The sequence below is a fragment of the Oncorhynchus nerka genome, linkage group LG21 (assembly GCF_034236695.1).
Source record: "Oncorhynchus nerka isolate Pitt River linkage group LG21, Oner_Uvic_2.0, whole genome shotgun sequence".
Lineage (NCBI taxonomy): Eukaryota > Metazoa > Chordata > Actinopteri > Salmoniformes > Salmonidae > Oncorhynchus > Oncorhynchus nerka.
The window spans coordinates 22,170,008-22,197,973 of NC_088416.1; the positions used below are offsets into that span (position 1 = coordinate 22,170,008).

General features: G+C 44.4%; 1 protein-coding gene across 2 annotated transcripts; it reads right to left on the minus strand.

Moving 5' to 3' along the window:
• Nucleotides 1-26,202, minus strand: LOC115104086 (1-phosphatidylinositol 4,5-bisphosphate phosphodiesterase delta-3-A-like). Of its 2 annotated transcripts, none has more exons than XM_029625282.2 (15): nt 25,487-26,202; nt 16,821-16,988; nt 9,095-9,323; nt 8,053-8,182; nt 6,888-7,113; nt 6,374-6,575; nt 6,083-6,227; nt 5,458-5,610; nt 4,218-4,358; nt 3,949-4,102; nt 3,616-3,732; nt 3,016-3,194; nt 2,647-2,782; nt 2,048-2,197; nt 1-1,956 (listed from the first exon to the last, which is right to left on the minus strand). In XM_029625282.2, exons 1-15 carry the CDS (start codon nt 25,581-25,583, stop codon nt 1,808-1,810), a joined length of 2,376 nt encoding a protein of 791 aa, XP_029481142.1. In that variant the 5' UTR covers nt 25,584-26,202; the 3' UTR covers nt 1-1,807. The 2 variants fall into 2 exon arrangements, with proteins under 2 accessions (XP_029481142.1, XP_064862514.1); XM_065006442.1 differs by lacking the exon at nt 25,487-26,202 and adding an exon at nt 17,128-17,325.
• Nucleotides 26,203-27,966: the final 1,764 nt, after the last annotated feature.

A 27,966-nucleotide genomic window follows, 5' to 3' on the forward strand; every position in this document is an offset into this window, starting at 1 on the left:
TGGGGTTAAAATAGTTTTTATAAAAACTGAACATGCTTCTCTAGGTTTTCACACTTAGTGTTAAAATAATATTGCTCTCTTCTCATTCAGTATAATACAAACCAGTTTGTGAGATGAAGGAAGCAAACAGCCAAATAAATACTGTGCTAATGTCACTTACTATACTGAAGCTCAGGGGAATTATTTGTTTCTATAGTACTATAAAGATACACCATCTTCAAAGTTTGGATGTAAGTACTTTTTGTTGTTAAATGGACTGGGAGACCTTTCTGATTTGGTGGCTGGATTTAACACTGACCCATATGAATCTGATGCCCACAGATATGTCACAACAAAGTAAATAATTGAAGAGACATTAAGGTAAACAGGTCTTAGCAACTATAAGAAAGAATACTAAACAGCTCTTTCCATTGAAATAAGGCAAATGCAGTATTTTTAAACTGTCAAAACCATTTGCCGTTTTTCAAAATTAAAGTGACTTTGAATTTAAATTGAGAGGACCAGAGGAAAGAACACAAATAACAAAGTCTAGTGACAATACATTATCCTAGTGCATTGTGGATTACTGCTTCGTAATGAAAACTGACCTTGGAAATTCATGAAAGCTTATACTTCAATTTTATGTATGCAACATAATCATGGTCAATTGCATTTGTCTTGGTTTGACCCTCTGTGACTTTGATGCTGTTTTAATTTAGCTAAAGGAAGGTAGTGTCAGAGAAAGTACATACAGTATGCAAATGAATTCATTTTACTGAGATAATTAAGATTAGAATACTGTAACTACATTAGAATATAACATTTTACAACAAAGTAAAATATAATCTAAAAACTCCTATCAGAAATTGCACACTGAAAGAAGTGTGTTTCATCAATTGCAACAAACAGAATTTGTTGCAAACACATTACAAAAACATTAAGTGTTGAAATGTATTCATTCTGTCACTAAGATTAGGCATTAATTCAGTATTTTGGACTGTGTCATGCCAGGCGTGACAGACCAATACCACAACAACTAGACTTCATTTACCGATGAAATGTAGTCATATAACACTATTGTTGTCCTGGGAAAAGGAGCTCAACTACAAGTCTTGCCCTGATAAAACGCTTCTATAATATTCTGTAATAGTAAAAAAAAGTTATAATAATTGATTGGATTTATATAGTGCTTTTCGGAGTAGGGGGAAACTCACCTGATCCACCATCAATATACGGCATCCACTTGGGTGATGCACGGTGACCATTTTTGTGCCCGAACGCTCACCACATATCAGCTAAAAGTAGCAAAAAAGTTACATATTTCTTAACTTTAAATATGTAAAAAATGTTGAGAAACGTCTTCATGATCTGCTCCAGGGACTCCAGGACACAAACCTGGCTTTGAGTGAGAAAAAACAAACTATATTGACTTCATAGTAGGCAGACGGCTGCCAGGTAGAGTTCTGGTGTAAAACAGGTCCAGAGTCAAAGTCATGTCCCTATGGAAACACTGAATGCATTGTTTACAGAGTACAGAATACTCACAACAGCAACATGCCAGAGAGTCTCTCTCCCAGCCAACACTATTCGTCAACAGGCAAGACTCCCATCCAGGTTTGACTGAGGAGGACTGATGTCTTCCTCTCTGTAGCCAGGGAGCCTTATATGTCCTGCCAATTCTAAATTGGGTGTATGAGATGAGTACTAGGACATAGGCAGGCAGCAGCTTGTCCTTTTCACATCAATTAGGGAGACCCCCCCCCCCCCCAAGATGAGATAAGCATGGGGCTTATTAGAAAAGTGTGGCACTAGTTCAGGTAGATAGGGGTCATGCTTTGCCCTCGCTCTTAGCCAAGAGCATGCGCTCAGACACAGTCTTGATGGGGACCCCCTTACGGGACACCTTGACATGGATGAAAAGGGTCGAAGGAGAGAGGCTGGAGCCATCTGCCTTCAGCAAGTGGACATGGCGGTAACCTAGAAAAATAGACTCACTGGGGTCAGTGTCACCTCACAGACACAATAGCTACACAAACACCCCTAAAATACAGTGACAGTAACCTAGTACCTGTACGGAGGCTGGTGAAGGGCAAGGTGTACTGGCCCACAAAGTCGTTCTTGGCTTTGTGGTCATGGTCTTCCACTACAAAGCGTACCAGGGCCAGCTCAGGGACCTGCAGCTGGAAGCTCAAAGTGCTGTCCCAGCGTGGGTTAAAACCTGCAGGGGGCATAGGAGAGCTGTCAGACACTGCCATCCACCACCATTCACAGCCTGAAAGTACTCCACAGACCGGGAAAATGGCCTCTACACGAGAAGTATAATTTTCTGGTACTCACAATACCTGCACTGAGCAAAGATGATGGAGTAGCCGGGGTATCTGTCATGTTTTATTATCTTTATGGTAAAGATAAACATAGGAGTGCGGAATAATGTTCCTGATCAACCGTCTGTGTGGAATAGTGCCGTGTGTGGTGGGAGTCACACAGGCGCCCTGGAATACTTATGCTGATTCATGGTAAAACGTAAAATGTTCCTAGTACTATTATGTTCTTCTAATTATATTTCTAATATGGTTCATATGTGAACTCAATGGTGTATACAACCCTCGTGATCCATTTCTTGAATGGGAGTATAACAGATGTGCAATAGATGAGTGGAAGGTTAACCATTGTTGTCGATTCGGTGTGTTTTGTCTCGGGATTTATCAATGGCCACCCCGTGAATTTCCACCAACACCTGTGGGTCCACAATGGAGTTGGGCTTGTCTGTGTTGATCTTAGGGAGCTGCTGTGCTGATATTATCTGAACACAAAATCACACCAATTACTTTTTGTGCCTTTGTATATAAAATTCTAATATGACAATTATTCAAATGATTTTACATGATTTTACAAAATGACTAATAAGGTGAAGTAGTTTACTACCTTGGTCTGTTTCCATACCACTGCTAACTAAAATATGCACTACTATTCCAACAAGGCAGTTACCACATATAAACCACCTCAACAGAATCTGACTCCCAGAAGGTTTCTCACCCGTATAGTGAGCTGTGTGGGGATGTGTCCTGGCCCGCCTCCTGTGATCTCTGGGTTGAAGTTGGAGCTGGGGCTGCACAGGAAGCTGGGCTTGAGGATGTATCCGCAGCGGCTGTTAGGCAGGAAACGGCCCTGGTTCAGATCCATCTGCTCCCCTGGAGTCTGGAAATTCAGAGCCACTGCAGAGAGAGAGAGAGGGAGAGAGAGAGAGATAGGGAGAGAGAGAGTGAGAGAGAGGGAGAGAGAGTGAGAGAGAGTGGGAGAGAGAGTGAGAGAGAGTGAGAGAGAGAGAGAGAGAGTGAGAGAGAGGACAGACAGGGGTGTGAAAAGAGACAACAACCACAACATTGGAACAACAGAACCCACTTTACCAGGCAGCAGAGTGTGAGGTTAGTTATTATGACAAGTGGAGTGAGGAATAGGAGGCTCATACCAAACATTTGCAATGCTCTCAGAGGAGGCCCAACGTAAAATAACTTTCTATCCCCAGGGACTTCCAGGCTAGATAATGTTAAATAAATGAGCCACCATATGAGCCACCATATCCCTCCTCCATCCCACCCCCCCACCTCCAACCCCCCTCCAACCCAGAGTGCTGACCCATTGAGCAGCCGCCGTTCCACATATCCTGGGGGTCGTAGTTGGAGGATTGGAGGCGTTGCCCGGAGGGGTAGATCCGGCTCAGCTGCCTGCTGTTATGTCTGACAAACAGCTTTCCTGGAAGGTGATGAGAGGACAGGGTAAGAGACCCATTACAATAACTCAAAAGCAAATAAAAAGACAGACACACACAAATATGCACGACAACGTGATGCACAAATGCACCCGTGTGTGTATACAAGGACTCTCTCTACAGAGTCATTGTAGGATCTCAACAGGAACTGATTCACAGAAAACTGTTCGGTTCGAGTTATGTCTTCCTAAACGCCTTGCCTGTGTCCTTGATGTGTTTGAGGGCGTCATTCTCATTGAAGGATGACATCTCATCGGGTGGTTTCTGGGCAGAGTGTTGGAACCCGCGGAAGGGGACACTTCGACAGTACACCACCAGTTCAGACAGCTCTGGGCTCAGCTTAGATGAGACCGCCTGAGCCAGCAACACAGAATGCACAAGAGAAATGCTTGATATACAGCGTGTTCCTGATCAATTTCTGTAGACTTGCAGTGCCGTCTCAGTCACATGGAAGATAAAGATGTAGCACCTTGGCAGGGTCCTTTTTGTCCTTTTTGTTGTTGCTTGATGCCTCGTCGTCCGAGCTGGTATCAAAGCTGCTGGTCTTCCCCAGCTGGTTCAGGTGATGAACATCCTTCTTCCCCTTCACCAGGATTCGACCCCTAAGCTCCTGCAGAGACAAGACAAAGATGCTTCAAAACATATGTTAATATTCCTGTTAGTATTCCACAATCGTTCCATAAACATGCGCGGGGTGGGAGAGAGAGTAGAAAAGGACAACGGGTTTCTTAGGGAGAAGGGGTCAGGGATGTGTGTCCTAGAGAGCTGGGGACAGGGGGTGAGTAGAGCTGGGGACAGGGGGGGGAGCTGGGGTCAGGGATGTGTGTCCTAGGGCTGGGGACAGGGGGTGAGTAGAGAGCTGGGGACAGGGGGTGAGTAGAGAGCTGGGGTCAGGGATGTGTGTCCTAGAGAGCTGGGGACAGGGGTGAGTAGAGAGCTGGGGACAGGGGTGAGTAGAGAGCTGGGGTCAGGGGCTGGGGTCAGGGGTGAGTAGAGAGCTGGGGTCAGGGGCGAGTAGAGAGCTGGGGTCAGGGGTGAGTAGAGAGCTGGGGTCAGGGGTGAGTAGAGAGCTGGGGTCAGGGGTGAGTAGAGAGCTGGGGACAGGGGGTGAGTAGAGAGCTGGGGACAGGGAGTGAGTAGAGAGCTGGGGACAGGGGAGAGTAGAGAGCTGGGGTCAGGGGCGAGTAGAGAGCTGGGGTCAGGGGTGAGTAGTGAGCTGGGGTCAGGGGGTGAGTAGAGAGCTGGGGACAGGGGGTGAGTAAGAGAGCTGGGGACAGGGGGTGAGTAGAGAGCTGGGGTCAGGGCTGAGTAGTGAGCTGGGGTCAGGGGGTGAGTAGAGAGCTGGGGACAGGGGGTGAGTAGAGAGCTGGGGTCAGGGGGTGAGTAGAGAGCTGGGGACTGGGGACTTGGGACAGGGGTGTGTGTCCTAGAGAGCTGGGGACAGGAGTGAGTAGAGAGCTGGGGACAGGGGTGTGTGTCCTAGAGAGCTGGAGACAGGGGTGTGTGTCCTAGAGAGCTGGGGACAGGGGTGAGTGTCCTAGAGAGCTGGGGCTGCTGGGACAGAGGGGCTGGGGACAGGGGTGAGTAGAGAGAGCTGGGGACTAGAGAGCTGAGGACAGGGGGTGAGTAGGGCTGGGGACAGGGGTGTGTCCTAGAGAGCTGGGGACAGGGGGTGAGTAGAGAGCTCGGGACAGGGGTGTGTGTCGTACCTCAGGAGAGGGCAGGTCCTTCAGAGTCTGGTCGTTGAGGGGCTTGGTGAGCAGCCTCTTGCCCAGAATGGTGCGCAGGTGTCTGGCCATGACCGTCTGCTGCTCCACTGTACAGTGGTTCTCAAGGGACAGGATCAGGGGGTACGGGGAGGCCTATGGGAAAACACAAGGGTTGGTTCATAAGAGGCCACTCATTAAAATGTAAGAGAAACCATAAGCTCATTAGGTAATAAGCCAGGGTTTATTCTGGACTACACTGAGGCCAAGAAGCTGTTGGACAACAGTCTAGTCTTATTAGACTCGGAGCCAAGACTATGACTGTAGCTTGAACTGAACGTTGGCAGAAAGTCAACTGTCTAGATTTGTTTTCTTCCCACTGGCCTGCTGCTATTTACTTGTTAAATCTATTTTGTTTTGATGAGGAATACTTTGCTTTCCATAAACAGTCACATATGGAAGACATATAGGGAATGATGGTTAAGGTGAAACATTTGGCCTCCCTATAAATCACACAACCATGTGTCCATCATCCCCACAACCCACTAAGAGGGTCTCACAGGTCAGGTGTGCTCACTTTTTGGGGGGTATTTTCTTTGTTGTAATTTAAAAGGAAATGTTTACTCACCTTGAAGGCATACTGGGCGATGGTCTCGATTACCTCTTTGAAGGGCACCTTAGAAGTAAGGGTGTGTCCATGGTAGATGACAGGCTCTCCTTTGTCCCCGTCCCAACAATCCAGCTCCACACAACGACAGCCCTGGTTCAGAGCTCTGGTTCACACAGTACATATTCTTAGTGTGTGTGTGTGTGTGTGTATGCCTGTGTGCATGCATATGTACATGTGCATGTGTGTTTGTGTGTGTGCGTCTAATGCGCATGTGTGTGTTTGTGTGTGCGCACGTGCGTATTTTATTACCTGATGTATGGCTCGGCGCTGCTGGCGCTGGTGACCTGGTCCTTGGTGAGGTAGGTGTTGTGTGAGGATGAGATGAAGTAGTGGGCCAAAGGTCTGGTCATGTCCTGGTGCACCCTGGCGTGGTCGGGGTTAAACACATCGTTCTCCTGGGACAACATGTACATGGTGAAACCATTCTGGGTCATGAACTGGTTGTTCTGGGCTGCAGGGAGGAGGGGCACATCAAACCATCCAACCTTTTATGAACAGGAATAGACAGGTATCGACATGCCCGTACGATTGTGTGAAAATAAAGTCAAGGGAGGAACGGGCCCTGAATTTGCGGCAATTAAATATGTCAAATATAGAAACATAAAACATTCAGATAAATATAAGCACAGTAAATGTAAGGAATGCAGTATGAAAATGTTTTATGAAAATGTATGCACTCACTACTGTAAATGACTGAAATGTCAAACGTAAGGTCATAAAAATCCAAGGCTCAAATTTTGTTCAAGTGTTTCTTCGGGCCTACCCCAGTCGTTGAGCTCGTAGGTGCGGATGAGGCTCTGAGCGTGGATCAGTGACGCGTCCTCCCCCTGGTCTCCCAGGAAGTCTCTCAGCTCAGCGGTGGACAGAACACAGCCGTTACCAGAGTAGTGTCTGTACACAGCGTCCAGCTCCGGCCGCCTCATCAGCTCCCTGCAGAACTCCTCGATCTCTACGTGGTCCAGACGGCCGTCGCACGACCGGTCAGCTTTCTGAGAGAGGGACGGAGGAGAGGGACAGAAGGACGGATAGAGGAGGAGGGGGGACAGACAGACCGACAGAGGAGAGGGAGGGACAAAGAGACAAATGGGCGAACGAACAGACAGAGAGACATTCGTTAGGGTTGTTCTGATTAAAACACACATACACAACCCCTCCACACATTTTCAAAGCGCTTCCCTAAAAACAGAGGGCTGGATCAAAGTTAATATCTTCAATTCTCATAGGTGAGCCATGTTCATATTATCAAATCTATGGGCGCGCACTGATTTGCTATGGGAGTGGCCAGCAACCCCGTCCACTCCCATAATTCATACCCTATCGACAAACATACACTCCACACATTACTGCAATGCAGTTGGTTTGATATTCAGTCTCTGAGGAGATGGATGGGCAGGGTTGGAGAAGGAATCACATGGCGAAGGGAGGAGCAGGAAAACAACTGGACATTAAGGGAGAGGGGAGCTGAGAGACTTAGCTAGCAGTAATCCTCAACGATGGAGAAATGATTGGCTGCCTGATAGAGAGGGGGAGGACGGGGAAGGACGAGACCGTCTGGGGAGAGAGAAAGACAGCAGCAGAGAGAAGAGGGCAGGAGAGAGAGAGAATGAGTGAGTGAGTGAGTGAGTGAGTGAGTGAGTGAGTGAGTGAGTGAGTGAGTGAGTGAGTGAGTGTGAGAAAGAGAGCGAGGGACCTGCTAGTTGGCTTGCCACTGGGTTGGTAATTGAACACAGACTCCAGGGTGAGAGCGAAACGCAGCCCCAATCTACTCCACAGCATACTGAGTAAACAATGGCCTTCAACCAACAACAACAACATCTCGCTCAGGCACATACGCACACCCATGCAGTCAAGGTGTGTACACATTAACGTACAAGCATACTGAATGCTGCACACACACACACACACACACACATACAGTGTGTGCTCACCTTGAATAGCGAGCGCGCGTACTGTTCATTCAGGTCTATGTTGATCATCTGCAGCAAGCGTTTGACCTCGTCGTAACTCATCTTCCCATCGTCGTTCTCATCAGCCCGTCTCAGGTAGCCACGGATCCAGGTGTGGGGGGGTTAAGGAGAGCAACCAGGGGAGAATTCCGAACCTCTAACCCTAAAACACATACTTAAAAGTACAATCTATGGTATATACAGTATGTATAGACACAAAACACATCTATACATACAGGCAGGGCTGATGCACATGCATACGGTATGTAAGCACATTACAGCCCACATCCAACTATGGGTAAGGGTCAAGTGCATCATTTCTTAATTCACAGCAATCCAGGAATCAATTGTGTAACCAACCGTTCAGAGGAGGATAAGTGTCTCATTCAACTACCAGGAATTGAAATGGAATATACACCCCAGCCTATGATTCAGATGTGTGTTGGCTGTAGATACACAATGTCCTGTTGTGTCAACATCCATCTGAAGTCAAAACACTTAAAGCCTCCTCCATGGCCTCTAATGGAATAGAACACAGGGCTGACGTAGAGAGAGCAGACTATATGACACCTCCCTCTTCCAGGACACACACACACAACAATAAGAGCTTTTGCAAGGATGGTCTTGATCAATCTACTGCAAACACTGCTGGGACATGCCAGTGTAAAACCGCACCTCAAATCTTACCCAATTACAAGCCACGGCACTAGCCTGGACAAGATCTGGCTTTGCGTTTAACACAAGTGTGTCTGTCGTGCACCTGTGTCGCAAACGACCCAGCGGCTATACCAGGGATCATGTTTGACAGGATAGTCAGACTATATTTAGACGCTGTTTTTTGCTGGGCCATTGCTGCACATCTTAGGTATGCTGTGGATGCGGATGGTGCATGTGACAGTGTTATGTTCAGAGTCAGTCACCATAGCGATCCTGACTGCCCAGCCTGCTCTATATTTACTTTGGGTCGAAGGCTGGCAGCCTGGCACAGCGCAACAAAGGCCCACGGGGGGGGGGTAAAGGATATTGGTCCAGTTTCTCCTTCTGGGTCATGTTGGCCACACGCTCCTTCAGCGTGCGTATCCCTCGGACCCAGTGCCTCGCCTCCTCCTCACAGGGGCAGAGGAGGTCCAAACTCTTCCTGGCTCCTCTGAACACCACCGTGAAGCACTGATTCTCTGGTACCGACCCGGATAGTCTCCGCAGAGCCTCAGACTGGCAGCCCTCACGCACACACTCCACCTCTGTGACCGAGACTGGCACAGAGAGAGGTGGGGGAGGGAAGGTGGGAGAGGAGACGGTGGGAGAAACAGAGAGAGTAATTGTATCAATCTGGTTGTAGGAATAAGCCGAATACAAACGGGCACCAAAACAAGTGGAACTTGAAGGGAGGCTCGGGGGCTGAAAGGTCGTGAACTTTAGGGGGAGTGTGGTAACACCCACGTAGCAGTGTGACATGGCATCTCGGTGCTGGGGTCCTGATTTGGCTCTTAAATAATACGACTTGTACAGACACAGACCTGCGTCAGCAGAATATGTTTACGACTCAGGCCTACATTCGTCTTTATGACAAGGTCCAAATTTAACCAGCAACGCCACGACACTCAGGGCACAACCGTCAAACTGACACTGAAGTGTTGGCAGGACCTTTGGCCCAATGCCATGACGTGTTTGTGTGTGTGTAAAGAGATAAGAGAAGAAAGAAGAACACCGTCTCATTGACTTCTAGAGAGATTAGCATGTATTTCAGCTCTCGTTGACTTCTAGAGAGATTAGCATGTATTTCAGCTCTTATTTATAACAGTAACATGTGGTAAAAACCTGTCGGGGGGCCTTTACACGTGATGGCTGACCCTCTGCCCAGCAACACAACACCAGCCTACTACCCCATTACCCTCCCTGCAACACATCCAGAATAGAGCCTGGTGAAGGTTTCAAACATAAGACTAGCTCCACCACAAAGACAAACCCCATATCCCTTCATTAATTGAATAGCTGGAATTGTGGTTGGGTTTGTGGAGTAGCTTTCAAATCAGTCAGTTGGTTATTTAAGTACATATAGCAGTCCCTTTCTACACTGGGATCAGCCCCTAGACAACTGTCTCTTCTGACATGGCCTCTTTCTGCTGAACAGCCCTCACCTCTCCACCTCCTCAAAATCGCTGACACATTCCTGCCCATCGCTCCATGACAAGGGTGACATTTCAATGCGGAGAGTAGGGGGAAGTGTGTGTGTGTGTGTGTGTGTGTGTGTGTGGGAGACTGGCACAGCCAAAGTGTTAAGTGCGGTGCATATTCTCTAAAGCCCATCTGAACAGAGGGGATCATGCTGAGCTGCAGGTGCCAGACCCCAAAGGCCCTTGAGACCACCTGTAGTCAGCGTGTGTGTGTGTGTGTGTGTCTGCATGCATGCATGCATGCGTGTGTGTGTGTGTGTGTCTGCATGCATGTGTGTGTTAATGAGCATGCATATGTCCTTCGACGCAGCCGCTTTTGTGTTAATTAACAGTAGCTGTCTGATGAAGTGGTCAGCCTGCCTTTGTCGTTGTTCTGCTCTAACTGTGGCCCGGTTGGGGGAAGACGACATCACAACCCCTGACCTCCCACACCAACCACCTGGCCTCTCACCCTGCTGTAGGGTGAGGCTTGATCCAGAGACATACAGCGCATTTGGAAAGTATTCAGACCACTTGACTTTTTCCACATTTTGTTAGGTTACAGCCTTATTATAACATTGATTAAATACTACACACAATAATAAGGTTTTAATAAATCTTTACAAATGTTGAAAATAGCACATTTACATAAGTATTCAGACACTTTACTCAGTACTTTGTTGAATCACCATTGGCAGTGATTACAGCTTCGAGTCTTCTTAGGTATTAAATGCTGCAAGCTTGGTACACCTGTATTTGGGGTGTTTCTCCCATTCTTCTCTGCAGATCCTCTCAAGCTCTGTCAGGTTGGATGGGGAAAGTTGCTGCACAGCTATTTTCAGGTCTCTCCAGAAAAGAGAGAACCCCTAACCCTAAACACATCCTCCAATGGTACTCTGGAGCAGGTTTTTATCAAGGATCTCTCTGTACTTTGCTCCGTTCATCTTTGCCTCGATCCTGACTAGTCTCCCAGTCCCTGCCACTGAAAAACACATCCACAGCATGATGCTGCCACCACCATGCTTTACCGTAGGGATGGTGCCAGGTTTCCTCCAGACGTGACACTTGGCATTCAGGCCAAAGAGTTCAATCTTGGTTTCATCAGACCAGAGAATTTTGTTTCTCATGGTCTGAGAGTCTTTAGGTGCCCTTTGGCAAACTCCAAGCGGGCTGTCTTGTGCCTTTTACAGGAGTGGCTTCCGTCTGGGTACTATAGGCCTGATTGGTGGAGCGCTGCAGAGATGGATGTCCTTCTGGAAGTGTCTCCCATCTCCACAGAGGAACTCTGGAGCTCTGTCAGAGTGACCATCAGGTTCTTGGTCACCTCCCCGATCAAGGCCCTTCTCCCCTGATTGCTCAGTTTGGACGGGTGGCCAGCTCTATGAAGAGTCTTGGTGGTTCCAAACTTCTTCAGTTTAAGATTGATGGAGCCCACTGTGTTCTTGGGGACCTTCAATGCTGCAGACAATTTTTGGTACCCTTCCCCAGATCTGTGCCTCGACACAATCCTGTCTCAGAGCTGTATGGACAATTCATTCGACCTCATGGCTTGGTTTTTGCTCCGACATGCACTGTCAACCATGGGACCTTATATAGACAGGTGTGTGCCTTTCCAAATCATGTCCAATCAATTGAATTTAGAAGAAAAAGAAAAGCTCACCTATTTAGGCGAGGTGCTGGCTAGCGGAGTAGAAAACTTGAAAATACAAAATAACAAATGGATAGTATACGATCATAAATTCATTTTAGACTACACAAGCTTACAAACAATTACATTGGCAAAGTCACAATCAGTAGGTTTCCTGTAAAGAGCAGGTTTTACAGGAAACCTACTGATCATAACAGTTTGTTGAGGTCTGACAGTTGTCACCCACTTCCCTTGAAAAAATAGTTTGCCCTACAGCCAATTCTGTCGAATCAAAAGAATGTGCAAAAAAACTCAGAAATCAGATTTCGATAGAAATATGGCTGAGACGCAAAGAAAGTTCAAGGAGAGGGGCTACAAGAATGATCAGATTAATATTGCCATTGTGAAAATTCAAAGCATTACCGTTTTCAAGGTCAGTGTCGCAAAAAGACGCATTCTTGCGTTCTAACTACCCGCTACTCAAAGCAATGACACTTATAAATGTAGATCCTTCAAACACCCACAAACAGGGAAATCGATCCCAATCAAATGGGTTATTATGTGCTCCACTAAGGCAGTTATTTATCTTAGAACTTGTCCTTGTAGTAAAAATGATGTGGGTAAAACAAAGCGCGAATTAAAAGTACGCGTTTCAGAGCATCGTAGCACCATTAGGTGTAAAAACTTGACGTACCCAGTTGCGGCCCACTTTTTGGAGGCAGGCCACTCGATTTCGTCTCTGCATTACATTGGCATCGAACATGTCACCCTCCCTAGGAAAGGGGGTGACCTTGATAATTTATTGTTAAAACGAGAAGCTGCCTGGATCTTTAACTTAAAGACCCTTGCTCCTTTCGGTCTCAACGTAGACTTTGATCTGAAGCCATTCTTGTGATTATTGTGACTTTGCCATTGTAATTGTAATTGTTTGTGTAGTCTAAAATGAATTTATGATCATATGCTATCCATTTGTTTTTTGTATGCTGTTCTTTGTATGCCATTTTAATATTTGAGAATTAACCAATGACATTAGGCCACTCTTGGCCATGATTACAGACACCTGTGTGTCTTTTGACACTATATAAACGAGTCACCCCACAGTGTTTGTGATTACACCCTGATGAAGACAGATTGGCTGTCGAAACGTTGGATATTACATTTTTGCATCGGAGCTCCTTAAGCGTGCGGCTCTCCTTTATTTCCAATCATTTGAATTTACCACAGGTGGAATCCAATCAAGTTGTAGAAACATCTCAAGGATGCTCCGTGGAAACAGGATGCACCTGAGTTCAATTTCGAGTCTCATAGAAAAGGGTCTGAATACTTATGTAAATAAGGTATTTCCGTTTTACATTTTTAATACATTTGCTAAAATTTCTCAAAACCTGTTTTCGCTTTGTCATTATGGGGCGTTGTGTGTAGATTGCTGAGATTTTCTTTTTAAATCCATTGCTGTAACGTAGCAAAATGTGGAAAAAGTCAAGGGATCTGAATACTTCCTGAATATATTGTATATTTAGAGAGTTGGGCCAACTTTTAACATGTTGAATATTGCTCTAATTCCAGACATTCAGTTATTGGTTACATGTTCACCATGCAATGCTAATGGGGAGCTAACATGGCTGACATAGAATGTTGAAGAGTCATGTAAATGCATCATAAATAAGAAACCGCATTGGCCCAACTCTCTAAAAACATGGCTCTGGCCGTATCCATTCCCCACAGCAGCGGGTGCTTCCTGGGTCCCTGAGGGACAGCGATAGGAGAGTCCTGGGACCTAATCTGAATTCCATGACCGAGGAATAGTCCTTGCTGAAGTGTCATAGTGGGGGTGGATTGTGCAACAAGTGAAAGAGGAGAAAGAGAGAGCAAAAGAGCGATAGAAAAAAAGAAAGAGAGAGAGATGAAGGTAGAGAGAAAGAGAGCGTTACATGGAGGTCATGCAATTACAACCTCCCATCGGCATTATCCCATTCTTAACCGTTTCCCCTCAGCTTGCCTCCCAGCCCAGGGTGTGTTAGGTTAGCAGAAGTGCTATCAGACTCAGACTAGTGGGTGTTGGAAGGTATTAAGGAAGTGTTGTCTGAGTCTATGCTGTCTGAGTCTATGCTGTCTGAGTCTATGCTGTCTGAGTCGACGTGATGAATGTACTCGCTTGACCTTGACATTCACAACCCGCCACAAAACACCTCTTAAACATTGTACTCGTTAACTGGACTTTGGAATTGAGTGGACATAAACTTGTCTGTGATGTTTCCACTCTGTGTGTAGGTGGGTGTGTTTGCATGTGTGTTATCTAGGTCACTAGTATAATATGTTTGTACAGTGCGACTCGAAAAATGAAGAAAAAAAAAATCTGATTGACTCAGGCAACTCCAAAGCTCAAAGGACCGCCAGCACTAATTCATAAAATGATATGTGTCAGAGACATGTTTAAACTCTTTATATGACAATCGCAAAGACAGTAGTGGTTATTACGTCACGGCCAAACCCTGCAATTGGCAGTCATAAAGAGGTTTACCCATTTGGTAGGTCTATAATCTGACACCAGCGTGCACACACACACACACACACACACACACACACGCCAACAACAATAATTAGCCTGTGCCATCAGATCCCTATGGTCAGGGCCAAGGAGCCCTATATTTGTCCTATGGAACATGGAGGAGCCAGAGCCATGGCCTCTCATTTACCGGAGAGATACTTCAAGAGAGGCAAACCCTGTAGGTGTAGACCTATTAAACTATACTGGGATTTACTATTGGTTTAGGAAGCCTGAGGACTCTAAGTGCTTCACCGGCTGCCCACCTATCCCCCTATTTAAACCATTGAACTTTGTATGTGTGTTTTTGGCTTTACTTTACTGTGGGGACCATAACTCACAAGGATATCAAAACAAGGAAGTTAGCACAATTGGGGACATTTTGCCGGTCCCCACAAGGTCAAAGGCTATTTTAGGCTTAGGGGTTAGGTTAAGGGTTAAAATTAGGGTTAGAATTAGGGTTATGGGTTAGGTTTAGGAGTTAGGGTTATGTTTAGGTTTAGGGGTTAGGGGTCCAGGAAAATAGGACTTTGAAAGGGAATAAATTGTTTGTTCCCCACAAGGATAGTAAAACAAATGTGTGTATTTTTTTGTTTAACTATCATTGTGGGTACCAGAAGTCCTCACAAGAATAGTAAATCAAGGAACATTTGACATTTTGCAGGTCCCCATTATAATTTTTTTTGCTATTTTAGGCTTAGAGGTTAGGTTTACAATTAGGGTTAGAATCAGGTTAGGGGTTTACGGTTAGGTTTAGGGTTTAGCATAAGGTTAAGGTTAGGGGTATGGTTAGGTTAAGGTTAGATTTAGGGTTTAGGGAAAATAGGATTTTGGAAGGAAATCAATTATTTGGTCTCCAGAAGGATAGCAATACAAAACTGTATATGTGTGTGTGTGTGTGTGTGTGTGTGTGTGTGTGAGAAAGGGGAAGCGGTCAAAAGTTCATGATTAGAAATAGCTTTCCCACAGTTTAATGGGCCAAAACATCTAGGATTACTGTCAACATTTTCTCTCTTTTTCTTTAAGGGGATTGTAATCATTAGAGTGCTAATATAAAGTGCCTGCTTCCCTTTCTGATTGGCCCATTGCCTGCAAAAGATTAGCTAGCTGAGGTAAGCCAATATCTTGAGGCTAACGGATAACAAGTCCATGTACACTGTTTCTAATGCAGCTTTTATACCTCTTTGTAACAGTGGCCAATGTGAACCTTCAGCATGTTTGGAGTTTCTGTGTGTACTATATGGATGCATTACTACAGGTGACACTGCCAAAAATAAAGGAAACACCAACATAAAATGTCTTAATAGGGCGTTGGTCCACCACGAGCCAGAACAGCTTCAATGCACATTGGCATGGATTCTACAAGTGTCTGGAACTCTATTGGAGGGATAACAACACAATTCTTCAAAAGAGAAATTCCATCAGTTGATGTTTTGTTGATGGATACTCTGTCTCAGGCGCCGCTCCAGAATCTCCCATTAGTGTCCAATTGGGTTGAGATGTGGTGTCTGAGGCGGCCATGGCATATGGTTTACAACGTTTGCACGCTCATCAAACCTCGTTTCCTGTAGATGGGGGTATTGTCATCCTACGGGGACATGTTAGGCAAAATAATGGCATACTGAGCATTTTACACATGACCCTAAGCATGATGGGATGTTAACTGCTTTCAATATACCTTGTATCCCTCATTTACTCAAGTGTTTCCATTCCAACAGTTACCTGTATCATACAATTACACAGGTTATAGCATCTGACTTAAGTCCTGGCTCACAGCATAATATCCCTTTAATTAATTAAACGGAAATGTAGACAAGACGGCATTATTGTTGGCCAACATGAAAAGCCTAAACGGCTTAGGACAAAGAGCAGGCTAAATTAGTCTACTGAATCAGGTCTAAGAGGAGGGTTGAATAGACTACAACAAGGGAGTGTGGTTGTGGAAGTCCTGTTCGTTTGTTTATACATGATTATGTTCTTGTATATAGCCTTCCCTTCATTCAAGGCTACTTTTCCTAATCTGATATCGGTTTAGTTTCCTTTCCAACTATTGCAAAAGCCTCAGATCCTAAAAATCAAAAATATGAAACATCCCCCTCTCGTGACCACTCCCCTGCCCCACTCCTCTCTTCTTTTCTGCTCACTCCCTAGCCTTCTTCTCAATCTACACCTACCCTCTACACTCCCTTAATCCACACCCTTATCCTTTCTCATTCTCTTCCCTTATGCCTCCTTTTCTCCTCACCCACGCCTCCCTTTTCTCTCCCCCACCCCAATACCTATTCTTTTCTCCTCTTCCATCCCTCTCTTTTCTTTCCTCCTTCCCCATACCTCCCCCTTCCTCTCCTCTACCCCCCCCTCCTCTGGCCCCTCCCTCCACCCCTGGCCCCTCCCTCCACCCCTCCATCACCCATTGTATACTCACAGGTCTGTTGTGCCTTGGCCTTGCGGGAGCTCTTGGTGGACTCACACCACACGGTGACCCCGTCCTCCAGCAGACGCAGGCTGCGGCTCTTCTGCCACTTCTGGGAGCGTACCTTCACCATGTTGGAACCGTGCATCATCGCACGGACATCCTCATCATCCAGCACCCCTGGAAACACACACACACACAAAACACAGAGTCAAATACACTGGTACACACATTTAGGTCACGTGCAGTATCACTGAATTTTCCGGTATGATGTAATATAGTATGTCACTGACACTGTGTCATTGTTGAACACACCCACCAAGTTCTTATTTCATTCACTCTAGTCGAATTCAATGTTAGACCATCCACACCAAGCTCCACTGGTAGTTCATTGAGAGTTCAGTCTGTCTGCTCTCCTGTCGTAAATGTCAGTAGAATTCTATGAGCCGTGTTCCTTCTTGGCCTTCCCTCGTCATGCTATTGCGGTAACATGACTGCGACGCTTATTTCATAGTATAGGGACTCAAACACTCAATAGCATGTCAGGATGAAAACGGAGGGTTATGAGCTATTATTGGGGGAAATTAAAAGGTACGCTAACAAACCAGTCAAGCACAACCCATTTCAAGATCTCTACTGTGGTTGTATTGTGTGTTTTAGGGCTTGGCACCAGTGGGCGTTCCAGGGATGACTCACTCACCTTTCTACATACAGCAGTCATCTTCCTTTGGAAGCACCGCCGCCCTAACACACACACACACAGGCCATGATCTCATAATTAGGGCCTAAACTTTGTTTTATATACAAACCGCTGAAAGGAGCAACACTGAAACAGGGTTGACATTCAGGCTACTGAAGCAGGAAGTCACCACAGAATCTACTGACTTGAGAAGAGACAAACTTTTGTGAGTTAGAACTCGTTGTTGATTTTCCATGGTCCGTTGCAGCATGCGGTCTAAGCCAGACTTTGGAACTCTGCACAACAAAAGGAAGAAGTAGAATGCTAGGATTTGGAACAAATGCCAGTATTCCAAAGATTAATCTCCCTCACAGGCCAGAGGCAGTCCAACGGAGAACTGGAAAGGGGGATTTCAAGGAAAATGAGGGCTTTTACAGAGCTGCAGAAACAGATTGTCACAAATAACTAGCTCGTCAGTCAGTCTGGAGTTGCAGCAGCTCATCTAGGCAGGGAAACCTCTCTCTGCTAATGGTTATTTAATACTAATGCGATTCACAGATACAGCCTGCTATCCCGGACGTGCATGTCACAGGGGACCTTTTAGAGAAAAACCAACCACCAACATCAGAAATGTTGAGCAGCTTTATCATCTATGTTAAGAGCAGAGTAAAACAGACAGCTATGGAAAATGGAGAGGACATATAGGCAGAGCTGTAACAAGACGTGCACCGTCACGTTGTAAGTGTACACGGTATTGCGTACTTGGAACTGCATTCAGACACTACTACTGTATTTTCTCTGTTTCTCCCGTTGGACAGTTGGATGCCTCTTTGGTTCTCTGCAGTAGGTGAATGGGACCTCGTATACTGTTCAACTGTGTATTCAACTACAAAAGAGGATTTCAAAAGGAATGCTCTGAAAGAAAAACTCCCTCCCTTTCCCCCTCTCTTCTCTAAGTCTCTCAAGTATACCCTCAAAGATTGATTTCAAAAACTGTTTCCATGGATGCCCTCATCTATTACTTCTCTTGAATCAGCTAAAATCCCTTTCAGAGTTGTTTATACTGCCAATGCTATGCCAGTCTCTGACTGAGCTCTTCACAGGCTTCCAGAGCTGGCCTCTATTAACGATAAAGTGCACTACTTTTGTCCAGGGCCCATAGTAGTACCAAAAGTAGTGCACTATAGGGAATAGGGTGGCATTTGGGTCACAGACGCGGGCTATGAGAGACAGTACACCATGAGCAGGTCAGTGCTCTCACCCACTCCCCTCCCCCCTATTCCTCTCCCCCTAAGTAGACAAGAGGGGAAGCAAACTGAGCCCAGCCATGTCTCTCTCTCTCTCGCTCTCTCTCCAGCCGTTGGTCAAACACAAAGAGAACCATCCTCCTCCCCAACCCCAAGCCTCCACCACAACAACCGTGTTTTTGACACAGTCCGTCACCAAGCTGTTACCACATGCCAGGAATTCCCACAGGCTGAGCACTGAGCACAAGGACCCTATTAACAGCGGGTCAGTGACCATGCTAAGCTGTCCTAACTGACCTGTGTTCTCGCTCTGCCCATCCTCACACCGCCAACCCCAACCCTTTTTGAGGCCGTAAAATTATTATTCCTGGACCTACTGTTGTCACCTCACTGACCTCAACCCTATGGTTTTTTCTCTCTGTCCCGTCCCCATACCTCCCCATCCAGGAATACGTATAAAAAATCTGGGCACATGGGTACATATGCAAATGTTCAGGGATGCTGGATACCCCCACTGCCAACCGAGCCGAGAGTTTTAGTATCAAGCACTCCTCACCTTGACAACAGCATTACAGACATGTTATATGCTAAGAGAGACCTGTCCATACAGTAACACTGCTGTAATGAAGGGGAGAAAGTGTGAGGGGAGAAAGAGGGGGCTTTGGAGGCCCATGAGCTGGGTACTCTGTTCGTCACAGCTCCTACGGCACGCCGAGGAGAATTTTGTTGACATGTACTTTGGGCCAGCAAATTGGGCAAGCATAACAACCTGGCTGGCTAGCAACGATAAAAAAAAGGCATGTGAAACCAAACACACAACAAGATGGGGGTTCTGAACAGAGGGAGAGCGAAAGAAGGAAATATATAATTACAACAGCAGAAGGAGTGATGGGGGAAACAGAAGGAACGAAGTACAACATAAAAAGGTTGGGATATGGAGGAGTGAGACTCGGAAATAAGTACGAGGGCGAAGATACAGAGAGAATAGATAGGGAGATTTCTGGGCATTGTTAGACCCAATACCCCTGAGACACAGCCAGTTGTCTCTGGGTAAAACAGAGAACCAATTATAACATGGGATCGTTCATTTGTGATAAACATAAGTCCAAAATGTAGTACATTTGATGCAGGAGAATCACAAGCCCAGTCTCAGACATCATCTTTCTCGTTCTCCATGTCTGTCTGTGGAACTAAGTACTGGACCCCATGGGATCTGCTGTAAACCTAGGTGACGTGTTGTATTGATTCTAGGTAAGAAATGAGCCAACTGAGGTCGAAACAGCAGTGTTGAACTCAAATCAAATCAATGCTCTCAGACACAGACTGGGACAGAAGCCAAGGAAAACGTTGAACCCTGATAAGGAGAGAAGGGCACATCAAAGAACGGAGCTGCTAGACAGAGACGGTTGACATTAAGGCACAGATTTTCTCAGATCACACTAATAAACCGTCATATATCCATTTTCAGAAATGTTGACAAATTAGGTTTTGATGTTTAAAGAAATTAAATGTTTTTTTCACTATCTAATCATGGCATGGGATTGTTCAATGACAGACATGTATTTGTTTGAAATATAGAGCATTTGGAATGTATTCAGACCCCTTGACTTTTTCCACATTTTGTTACATTACAGCCTTATTCTAAATAAACGTTATCAAAATAAAAAACTGAAATATCACATTTACATAAGTATTCAGAACCTTTACTCTGTTGAAGCACCTTTGGCAGTGAATACGGCATCAAGATGCTACAAGCTTGGCACACCTGTATTTGGGGTGTTTCTTCCATTCTTCTTTGCAGATCCTCTCAAGCTCTGTCAGGTTGGATGGGTAGCGTTGCTGCACAGCTATTTTTAGCTTTCCCCAGAGATGATCGATTGGGTTCAAGTTCGGGCTCTGGCTGGGCCCCTCAAGGACATTCAGAGACTTGTACTGAAGCCTATCTTGCATTGTCTTGGCTGTGCGCTTAGGGTTGTTGTCCTGTTGGAAGGTGAACCTTTGCCCCACTCTGAGGCCCTGAGTGGTCTGGAGCAGGATTTCATCAATAATCTTTCTGTACTTTGCTCCGTTCATCTTTGCCTCGATCCTGACTAGTCTCCCAGTCCCTGCCGCTGAAAAACATCCCCACAGCATGATGCTGCCACCACCATGCTTCACCATAGGGATGGTGCCAGGTTTCCTCCAGACGTGACGCTTGGCATTCAGGCCAAATAGTTCAAAATCATGTCCAATTAATTGAATTTACCACAGGTGGACGCCCAATCAAGTTGTAGAAACGTCTTAAGGATGATCAACGGAAACAGGATGCACCTGAGCTCAATTTTGAGTCTCATTTCAAAGGGTCTGAATACTTACGTAAATAAGGTATTCTTGTTCTTTATTTTTAATACATTTGCAAAAATGTCAACAACAAAAAAATAAGGCTGTAACATAACAAAATGTGGAAAAGGTCAAGGGGTCTGAATACTTTCCGAAGGCACGGTATATATATATCACATATACAAACATTCCATTCCAGCTAAACAACAAATATAGTGTTTGGCAAAAAAAAAAAAAAAATATTCATACATATCTAAAATTGATGAATTAAAAATCTAAGATCTGTTTTGCACACACACACACACGAAGGTACCTATAAGCAATCATTTCTGATGGAAAAAACACAAAATGTGAAAAATTGGTGGATATAGTGTTTTGGAAAGAAACTTTTCATTCTACTACAGCAAATCAAATCCTCAATACACAACCATAAATTGTAACTTCCCCACTGTAAAATGATCTTTAATTGACATTGACGTTTTACCTCATAGTTATACCACATAAAGTGAGTTACGTTTAACTCTGAACTAAGGGAAAATGCCACAGACCACGCAAGACAGCATTGATCCTAATCAAATCCATTTTTATTGGTCGCATACACATATTTACCAGGTGTTATTGCGGGTGCAGTAAATTGCTTATCAAAAAGCAGGTCATGTCATATGATGTCACCCAAACAGCTCATTAAATCCTCATATGATCATATAGGCTTATGGAGCGTCGACTCGATTCAGCTGCGAGACAATTTTTTCTTGAGCGGATGGTCAGGGGGCTGGAACATAATAACAAATCATTTACTGCAAATTGACCACAAGAAGCCCAAACAGATTACTAAAACATAATCACTTTAAACCTTGTTTACATTTGTATACAATCACTTATACAGTATCTCAATATTATGCGTGAAAATACTTTGGAACAGATTTCCAAAATCAAGATCACTTGGCGCTGATTCGCCGGTCTTTTTACAGTATTTTATGTCCAACAATAAAAAGACAAAGATATAGGCTATGTACTAACTCAAATATATCAAACTGTGATGTGTGTTAATACATGTGTTGCTGATATTGCAGTCTCTCTGCAGCCAGATAGTATGCATCTGCTGGGTTCATGACATTTGGAGAAAACCTTTGACCCCTAACATTTGAAAAAACGCACGGCCACTGGGAACTAGGTCTATGGAAACATTACTTTGTCAACATACTCTTCTTCTCCGCCTTTTGAAAAACGTGTCTTCACACATACCCTAAACAAATCACCCTCCCCTAAAGATTCCATACTACTACTGAATGCTATTTCACATGCTGGCAAAAGAGGGTGAAGTTAATAAATGGTGCATAACTCAGGGTAGTTTTGTTTCCCTTATAGAGTAAAATGGGGAAATATCCATAATGTCAGAGACATTGTAATAAAAAGCGTATTGTTTTTAAATGCAAGTTCTCCTTTGATGTGACTTAGGTTCTCCACGATTTGATGTGCCAAAACAGCTGGTGAGAGGTCGTGAAATCCTAGAGCTGCAAGGCCAGCAGCCTGACCTCCTGCATTCCAGCCAGTTACAGACACAACCATCTGATACTGTTAGTTTGGTCTGTCATGACTATCAGGACCTCATTCATGGAGAATTTATGGAGTTAGTGTTAGGATTAGGCATCCCACAAATATTCAATGGCAAAGGTAAATTCCCACCAGGATGCAAAATAGCAAATTAAAAAGTGTTTCAGGTTAGTGCAGTCACATTAGGTGATAGCACAGGTCAGAGTGCTAATCTCAGAGCCTTTCAAAACAAGAAGAGGTCATAGAACCAAGTCTGACATACACTATCGTTCAAAAGTTTGGGGTCACTTAGAAATGTACTTGTTTTGGAAAGAAAAGCACATTTTCTGTCCATTAAAATAACATCAAATTAATCAGAAATACAGTGTAGACATTGTTAATGTTGTAAATGACTATTGTAGCTGGAAATGGCAGATTTTTTATGGAATATCTACATAGGCGTACAGAGGCCCATTATCAGCCTCCAGGATGCTGGCCTTCTAGGCAGAGTTGCAAAGATAAAGCCATATCTCAGACTGGCTAATAAAAATAAAAGATTAAGATGGGCAAAATAACACAGATACTGGACAGAGGAACTCTGCCTAGAAGGCTAGCATCCCGGAGTCGCCTCTTCACTGTTGACGTTGAGACTGGTGTTTTTTGCGTACTATTTAATGAAGCTGCCAGTTGAGGACTTGTGAGGCGTCTGTTTCTCAAACTAGACACTCTAATGTACTTGTCCTCTTGCTCAGTTGTGCACCGGGGCCTCCCACTCCTCTTTCTATTCTGGTTAGAGCCAGTTTGCGTTGTTCTGTGAAGGGAGTAGTACACAGCATTGTACGAGATCTTCAGTTTCTTGGCAATTTCTCGCATGGAATAGCCTTCATTTCTCAGAACAAGAATAGACTGACGAGTTTCAGAAGAAAGTTATTTGTTTCTGGACATTTTGAGCCTGTAAACCAACCCACAAATGCTGATGTTCCAGATACTCAACTAGTCTAAAGAAGGCCCGTTTTATTGGTTCTTTAATCAGGAAAACAGTTTTCAGCTGTGCTAACATAATTGCAAAAGGATTTTCTAATGATCAATCAGAATTTTAAAATAATAAACTTGGATTAGCTAACACAACGTGCCATTGGAACACAGGAGTGATGGTTGCTGATAATGGGCCTCTGTACGCCTATGTAGATATTCCATAAAATATCAGCTGTTTTCAGCTACAATAGTCATTTACAACATTAACAATGTATACACTGTATTTCTGATCAATTTGATGTTATTTTAATGGACAAAAAAAAAGTGCTTTTCTTTCAAAAACAAGGACATTTCTAAGTGACCCCAAACTTTTGAACGGTAGTGTGTGTTTGAATTGAAACAGGGTTATCGTGTGGAACCCGTCTCAATTTGATGTCTTAATGAATGGTATTGAAAAAAACCTGTCAAGTATATTTCTAAGGTTTATACATTGTTGTTAGATCATAATTGCTCGTAGGCACAGATGTTACTAGATTGAAACAGGAACAAGATTTACAGGGTGAAATAAGCAGAGAAGGATGGCGCTATATCTGTTTGAAAGCACACACAATGTTCCTACAACCTCAGACACAAGCTCCAGAAAAACTTCACAAAATGGATGCTGAAATGTCTTTCCCTTGTTGGCGCTGTAAGAGGCGAAAGGGTACTTTTTATCACATGTTTTGGTTAGCAAGCACATGCAATCTTATTTCAATGTTTTGGGAATCAGTCATCAACACAATTTCAAAACGTTTACAATTTATATCCCTCTCATGCCCAGCTTGTGTTTGTTTGGGACTAACGAACCAGATCCATGGAACAAGAATCTGAAAAAATATATATTGATCTGTCTGTGCTTGTGGCAAAGAAATCCATAACATTATTCTTGAAATCAGATATTCCTCCTACTTTAGCACACTGGCTAAATTAAATATCTAGCTACATCCGTTTGGACAAGATTTTCTATAACCACATATATGGCCTCATATATGGCCAGTATATACACAAAACAAGAAGACTGAGCTTGCGTGTTACATGTAAATACACACATAATTAGTATGACATGGTTCTGTCGTCTAGATTGACTGATATCCAGGCTTTACATGGACTTTGACAGGTGCTCTGTCCATCCTCAGCAGTTCTCTATTTTAGTTGAGGTGTGACCGTGAGCTAAGGGGGTTTTGATCAATAAGGGGGGGCATGGTGAGAGGGTGGTGGGAGAGCTAGGCACAGGGTCAGAGATGTTCATTGGTACGTGAGGATCTGTGGGAGTGGGGTGGAGAGCCTGAATCACAAGTGGGTCAGTGAGCTGTTGGACACCACACAAACACATGACCACTTGTCAGCACCCACACACTCTTCACTTGAGTTGAGCTCTCTTTTCACACAGTGTGTGTGTGTGTGTGTGTGTGTTTACAAAGACCATTGCATGAGTGGATTTCAAGCAATAGTTTATTTCGTTTAGCAGAACTGATTACTGCCAACGCCAAGGCATATTGCTCACAATTTATCGTCCTTGCATTATAAGTTGTCAATGAGAAGTCGTCTTCATTTCCATATTTATACATTCATTGCCTCCTGATAACTTGGAAAAATAAGCACCGACGCCAATTGATGTGGAACGCAATAGCCTAACTGTCATTAGCCTTATCTTGCACTGATTTATTTCCCCTTATTGACCAGAGCAAAACACAAATACACAGGAAATAATAGTAATAACTAGTCAAACAAATCAACAGTTGTAAAATATAACTTTTTTTAAAGGCAAAGCTGAACTACGTGCTCATATCTGTTGTAGCAAAATTAAACAAGATTCAAGGAAACAAATGAAAGTAGTTTTGACAGAAGAAGAATCGTTTTTAACCTAAGTGTCACTATTCTCTTACCCAGTTTCCTAAGTGGGTCCTGAGCCTTGGTTTGGGATTCCACTGCCTTGGGTTCATGGTGCACGGCAGTAGGAGGTTTCTTGCTCCTGCCCAACATGATGCAAGTTCCAATGCCGTCTTCGTTGTACTTTCCTGTCTGTGGCTCACTTGACTGATATTAAAAAGTCAGAAGTATGTATTGGGGGAGCGCAAATTCCTAGTGCAGGTGCCGTTTTTGAACTCTTCCGCAAGTCTTGAGTTGTGTGTTTCTCCGTTGCGTCACCAGGATAGCGCGCTACATTAATTAATTCCCTTTCCATGTGAAGTCCCTCCCAGCATGATTTAATAGCAGTGCGTAATCTGAGTCCAGCTAAGGGCGCAGAAACTCTTAAACTATACCCACTGACACAAACCACTTGTACCCACAGTCACATGTCCATATAGTCTGCCTGGTTATAGCCTTTCTTTTAACATTGCAGCCTATCAGGGGCATTGTGGTCATGGCCAAAAGAAAGTTTAACAATCTCACTGATATATTTCATAGGTGGGGTCTATTTGTATTTTTTTTTTTTACCAATGAGAGTCACTATTCTCTTACCCAGCTACCTAAATGGGTCCTACGCCTTGGGTTGGGATTCCACTGCCTTGGGTTCACGGTGCACGGCAGTAGGAGGTTTCTTGCTCCTGCCCAACATGATGCAAGTTCCAATGCCGTCCTCGTTGTACTTTCCTGTCTGTGGCTCTCTTGGCTGATATGAAAAAGTCGGGGTGTGTATTGGTGGAGCGCAAATTCCCATTGCAGGTGCCGTTTTTTTTAAAATTCTTCCGCAAATCATGAGTTTTGTGTTTCTCAGTTGCGTCACCAGGAGAGCGCTCTACAGTAATTAATACCCATGTGAAGTCCCTCTCAGCGCGATTTAAAACTGTACGTAATCTGAGTCCAGCCAAGGGCGCAGAAACTCTTGAAAACTATACCCACTGACACAAATCAAATCATTAATTGTACCCACAGTCACATGCCTACTTTCTTTTAACACAGAAAGTATCAGGAGCAATGTGGTCATGGCCAAATGAAAGTTTCACAATCTCACTGACCTATTTCATAGGCAGGGTCTATTATTGTGATATTTGAATCGATCTAATAGTCTAGCCTATACTTCACGATTCATGAAGAATTGCAATTAATCCTATATCCTACAATCTGCATTTATTTCGTGTTCTTTAGCACGGTTCCTAAGTCCAAAATCAAGGGTGGCATAAAGCAGTGTTTCGCACTCCAAACACAGGCTAGTCACACTAGTTTTATGCGTTACTACATCCATCCACTGACACACACAGCGCCACCCACCTACAGCCAACGTTCGAAGTCTTATCACTGGGCGCCACCTAGCGGTTATATGTGGTTGTACAAATCTGTTATCGCAACCCCATTATGGGTGGGTGGGGTGTAGGCAGGAAATACTAAAGTATGAAAGCCGCGGTTTTGAGAATAATGTATAATCTGGCTATTGCTTTATTACAACCAAATTCAGTTAAATAATTCAAGCAAAGTGCCAAAGTGCACAAACTTGAATATGAATAACATTGAATATGCCTCTAACACAATGATTAAACCGTTTCGTAATATCGCAGAGAATGCAAGTAGCCTGGCCTACTTCTGAAGACAAAGCTATTTCTATAGCCTATCCTGCTATTCTCTTCAAAGCCAGGCTGCAGTGGTGATAAACATGATCAAATGGCTCTGGGCCCAAGTTATGATTTATTACTTCTTCTACATCCATATATTATTAACATACAAAGTCAATTTGTGCAAAGAGAAATGCTTTTGAAGGGCACTCCACTTAATAGGTGCTATATGTCATTGTAAGTAAACCGGGGGGAATATTAACTGTGGATTAGATTAATAGGTCTTGGTCTGCGATACTGCAGTGGCAAACCCGTGGGGTTGGGACTTAATTAGGATTCGATAAGGGTATAAAGAGGATAATTAGGAGGAGCGAGCTCAGCTGTAGGTTCCAGGCCTAGGGGAGAGAGGCATGTTTCACAGGCCATTTACAGACCTATACCTACAGCATAAGTGCCTTCACTCTCTCTCTCTCTCTCACAGAACGGCACTGGGTCTCTTAATAACCTGATCCAAAGGCATCCATTTTAGAACAACCATTTAGGCTCTGTAAGCTTTGATGTGTAATATCAAAACAGAGACAAAGGATAGAACAATATAATGCAGATCCATATATTTATCTAAATACAGTATATGGCTCTGATATGTTATGGGAAAATCCCAAATGTCTATAGAATAGATCTTTTGAACCGTTCTCAATTGTACCCAGCCATGTTGTATACATAGGGTGAGAGATTAACTCATGTCCAATAATCCTCTCAGAGGCTCTGATCCAGGAGCTGCTGTGCTCCTGCCCAGGCATATAGAGCTTCCACTGAACGCCAATGCCTCTGTCAACACCCACTACCCCATTTGGCAAACCTTACCCTCCCTCCTG

Excerpts from the sequence above, each read along its gene's own strand:
- LOC115104086 (XM_029625282.2), bottom strand. The coding sequence starts at position 25,583 with ATGTTGGGCAGGAGCAAGAAACCTCCTACTGCCGTGCACCATGAACCC. Across the intron at positions 16,989-25,486 it reads GGACCCACTTAGGAAACTGG|GGGTGCTGGATGATGAGGAT; the intron begins GTAAGAGAATAG and ends GTGTGTTTCCAG. Across the intron at positions 4,359-5,457 it reads AGGACCTGCCCTCTCCTGAG|GAGCTTAGGGGTCGAATCCT; the intron begins GTACGACACACA and ends TTGTCTCTGCAG.